At 56.9% G+C, this 3,640-nt stretch overlaps 2 protein-coding genes across 2 annotated transcripts in view; both read left to right on the forward strand.

Annotated features, from left to right (window-relative positions):
- The window catches only part of SCAMP2 (secretory carrier membrane protein 2), a 6,962-nt gene extending 4,356 nt beyond the window's left edge, over positions 1 to 2,606 (forward strand). Inside the window, exons 6-8 of the mRNA XM_010001328.1 lie at positions 1 to 9; positions 1,550 to 1,667; positions 2,460 to 2,606. The exon at positions 1 to 9 is cut by the window's left edge and continues 90 nt beyond it. Coding sequence (XP_009999630.1) covers positions 1 to 9; positions 1,550 to 1,667; positions 2,460 to 2,606 — 274 coding nt within the window. The remainder of the gene's footprint in view (positions 10 to 1,549; positions 1,668 to 2,459) is intronic.
- Positions 2,607 to 3,266: 660 nt separating this feature from the next.
- ULK3 (unc-51 like kinase 3) overlaps positions 3,267 to 3,640 on the forward strand; it is a 5,298-nt gene continuing 4,924 nt past the window's right edge. Inside the window, exon 1 of the mRNA XM_010001343.1 lies at positions 3,267 to 3,359. Coding sequence (XP_009999645.1) covers positions 3,267 to 3,359 — 93 coding nt within the window. The remainder of the gene's footprint in view (positions 3,360 to 3,640) is intronic.

The raw sequence follows: 3,640 nt of genomic DNA on the forward strand, positions 1-3,640 counted from the left end.
GACAGGTAAGCTTGGCTTCATGGGTTTACTTCATAGGCTGTCCTCACAGCCCTTCACGGGTGCTTTTTCTCCCCAGGGTTGTAACTGTCAGAAGCTTTGGGGTCTGTTGCTCCTTTCTGTTGGCTCTCCTGTGGTTTTCCTTCTGCCTGATCCACAGTTTCAGCAGGTCCCAGCTGGGCTGCCTCTCTCCTACACTCTTCCCCTCCTAATCCCAGCAGAGGCCTTTTCTGCTGCAGGCCAGGGCTGAAAGGAGCCTGTGACATCTCCCACACCTCCTCCTCCTCCTCCCTTAAGACATGTAATACTGACCCCTTCTTGATGTTGAGCCTCTCGTGTTGGCCACATCTTCTGCCTTGTGTTAAAATGGAGCCTTCATGGCTAGAACAGGGGGGTGAGGGAGCTCTGGCTAGAACAGGGGGGTGAGGGAGCTCTGCCCCTGAGCTCACCAGTGGTGGGGCTCCCTACTTCTGCCCCCAAACTGTTCCTCAGTTTCCCTCGAGTGTGTTGGAGGTGGGTTGTGCTTCAAAAAATGAGCAGGGTGAGTTTCACCCTCACCCTTTCTCGATGCCGTTGGACCAGAAGGGTAAGTCAGGCCTTCTGGAGCCTCCGGCCAGCACGTGTCCCTGGAGCAGAGCCCCAGCTTCCCTTTTGCCTTCCCGAGTCACTGGGCACAGGGAAAAGGTTAACAGCTCATGCTTGGCTCCTGGAGGGACCCTTGGGGTGAGGTTGCAGTGAAGCTGCTGTCTATTTTTGCCCGCTGCCTGCAGAAGGGCCGAGGGGCAGAGCTGTCCCCGTGCTCCCTGACTCATGGGGGACAGGGAGGGGACACTCTGTTTTCAGGCTGGCTTTGGAGAGCCTTGGGCCTTCTGCTGCATTTCCTCCAGCCAGGCAGGGGGTTTATTTTTGGCTGGAGTGCACGAGGTGCCTTCCTCCCAGCGAGCAGGGAGTCGTGCAGCACGTCAGCTCGGGATGGGTTGGCTCGCTCGGTTCCCTCTCTGCTGATGGCACACGGCTTAGCAGTTGGAAAAATTCCCTTCTCCAGCACCCAGGAGGGTGTTTTGAGTGAGGCATCTTGGTACTTTCGCCCACAGCCGAGCACCAGCAGCTCCCAGCATCCCTGCTGCCAGTTCCCTTCTTGTGTAGCTCTGCCCTGCATCCCTCCCTTCCTTCTCCTTCCTCCCCAGCCCTGCCGAGCTGTCCCTGTGCCAGGCAGGTGCAGGCTCCAGCCCTGCCACACAACCTCACAACACAGCTGAGTTTGGAGAAGGTGCTGGTGGAAGTGGCTCCCATTTCTGGTGGCACCAAGGGTGTCGATTGCCAACTAAGGGGGGGTGGCCCAGAGCCAAGGGGGGAGCACGATTCCCTTGCGTTGGATTGCTTCTAAAAATGACAGGGGAAGTTCTGCCCCCCAGAGAAGTGCCTGGATCAGCTCTGGGTGCCCACCTCAGCACCTGGGAGGTTTGCTTTTCACCTTCCCCCAGAAGCTCTTGTGCAACCAGCCGTGGGTGCCCCTTCCCCCCCTCTCACCCCTCTCTCCTCCCCCCGGCAGCGGGTGGATCGCGGCGCTGACCGACCTGCGGCAGAACCTGGCTGTGGCCATCATCATGATGGTGGTGGCAGGATTCTTCACCCTCTGTGCAGTCCTCTCCCTCTTCCTCCTGAAGCAGGTGAGTGGGACCCCGGGGACGAGGGCAGCTCTGGGCTGAACAGCAGCTCTGCAGGTCAGGCTTCTCCCGGGCTATCCCAGGGTTGCCGCCTCCTCTCATCAGTTTGCAGGGATTTGCTTGATTTTTTGAAGGTGGAATCAGGGCACTGGCAGGTCAAGAGCACCTCATCAAATATAGACATCACATTTCTTGCCCCTCCCTTTAGCTCCAGCCTGTCCTCTCCTCCCTGGCTGAGCAGACCAGACAACTGGTTGCTCTGTGTGGCTGTCCAGGGGGTTGAAGACACTGATGCCACCATCCCATGGGACTTTTCAAAGCCTGGTGGGATCCAAACCCAGTGCCTTCCCTCAGCCTCCCTTTGTCCTTCTGATCCACCACATGAGGGCTGCAGCTCCCTGCAGAAATCCAGCCTTGGGGAAGGCAAGGACAAGGCTGACCAGCTCCTCTTTCTGTTCCTTTCCTCCTAAATTCTATCTCGGAGGAAGCGCTTTTGGTTCCTAGCACCTTTGTGTCCACACCTGGGGGTGAAACATCCACACCACGCCCCACCCCAGGCTGGAGAAAGGACTTTTTGGTCCAACACCCACCACCTTGCCCAAAACTCCACCTTTTACCCCAAAGGAGGGTGTGCAGAGAGCTTGCAGCATCACACAGATGGACCTGCTGGCTCCAACCCATTGTCTCCGAGCTGCCAAGGCACCCAAGGGGGCTGAGGAGGAACGAGATGTGAGCACCAAACCCACAACTCCCTCCTGATTCCATTCCCCTCCCATCTCCTCTCCCACTTCCCAGGTGCATTCCCTGTACCGCCGCACAGGAGCCAGTTTCCAGAGGGCACAGGAAGAGTTTTCCCAAGGCATCCTCACCAGCAGGAGCTTCCAGACAGCAGCTGCTGGGGCAGCCTCCTCTGCAGCACAGAGTGCTTTCCGGGGAAACTAGCCCCTCCTGCCTTGCCTCCCGTTCCCACTCCCTCTCCCATCATCACCCCAACCTCCTTATTTGGGTGTTTATTTTTCTCCCCTCAAGATGCACTTTCTGGGGGTGCCCTGGTAGCTCTGTGATGCCCACTCCAGATGAAGAAGAGGTCTGGGATGATTTTTTTTTTATTTGGAAGCTTCAGCTGCCCGACGTTGATGCCCATTAGTTTTCCCCTGTCTTGTTTTAGGGGGCGGGGGGGGGATAGGGGAGACATTCTCTGAAGCAAATATATTATTTCTCTCTCCAGGATGTCCCAAGTGTTTGTCTCTCTCCCTCTCCTTGCCCTGCCCAGAGCAGGAAGGTGAGAGGAAGCAGCTTTTGGATTTTATTCTCTCTCTTCTTTTGGCCTTTGCTATGAAGAATTTGATTATTTACTGGGGTTTTTTTTTTGTTTGTTTTTGTTTTGTTACGGTTTTTTTTGGGGGGGTTGTATCTTGCATGTACTTTATGTCATTAATTTAAGAGGGGAAACTGGTTCCTTATGCTTAGGCATTGCTGGGTTTTGACCCCTGAACTGCTCCAGCTTCCCAAGAGTCAGGGTAACGTGGCACCTTTGGGAGCACGAAGGGGTTAGAGAAGAGGGGAGGGGAGGAAAAAGCTCTTTCTTCTTGTCCCCCTGCCATGGCAGAGCCTCCTGGAAAGCTTCACTGTGGCTTCCAACTGGGGCAGGATCTGTCGGAGCTCCTCCCTTTGGTGCTGCGTGTCCCCTGGGAGGTGGGTGAGGAGCAGGGGTTGATGTGCTCGGGGCAGTGTCCTGGCCCCTGCTCCTCCAGCGTCCCTGCTGCAGGGAGGGCTTTTTAACTGCAGCCCTGTCCCTTTCTGGCCCCGGGTGTGGGGGGGGTGTGTGCTGTGCCCCCCACCTTTGCTGGCAGCGTGGGTGCTGGGGTGGGAGGGGGGTGTGTGGGGCTGCCTGCCCCCCTGGCACACAAACAGTTCCACAGCCCCTCCCAACCTTCCCCCGCCTCTTCTCCGGTGTAATTTGTTTTGCCTTTCCA

The sequence above is a fragment of the Chaetura pelagica genome, unplaced genomic scaffold, assembly GCF_000747805.2.
Source record: "Chaetura pelagica isolate M959 unplaced genomic scaffold, ChaPel_1.0 scaffold397, whole genome shotgun sequence".
NCBI classification, from domain to species: Eukaryota; Metazoa; Chordata; class Aves; order Apodiformes; family Apodidae; genus Chaetura; species Chaetura pelagica.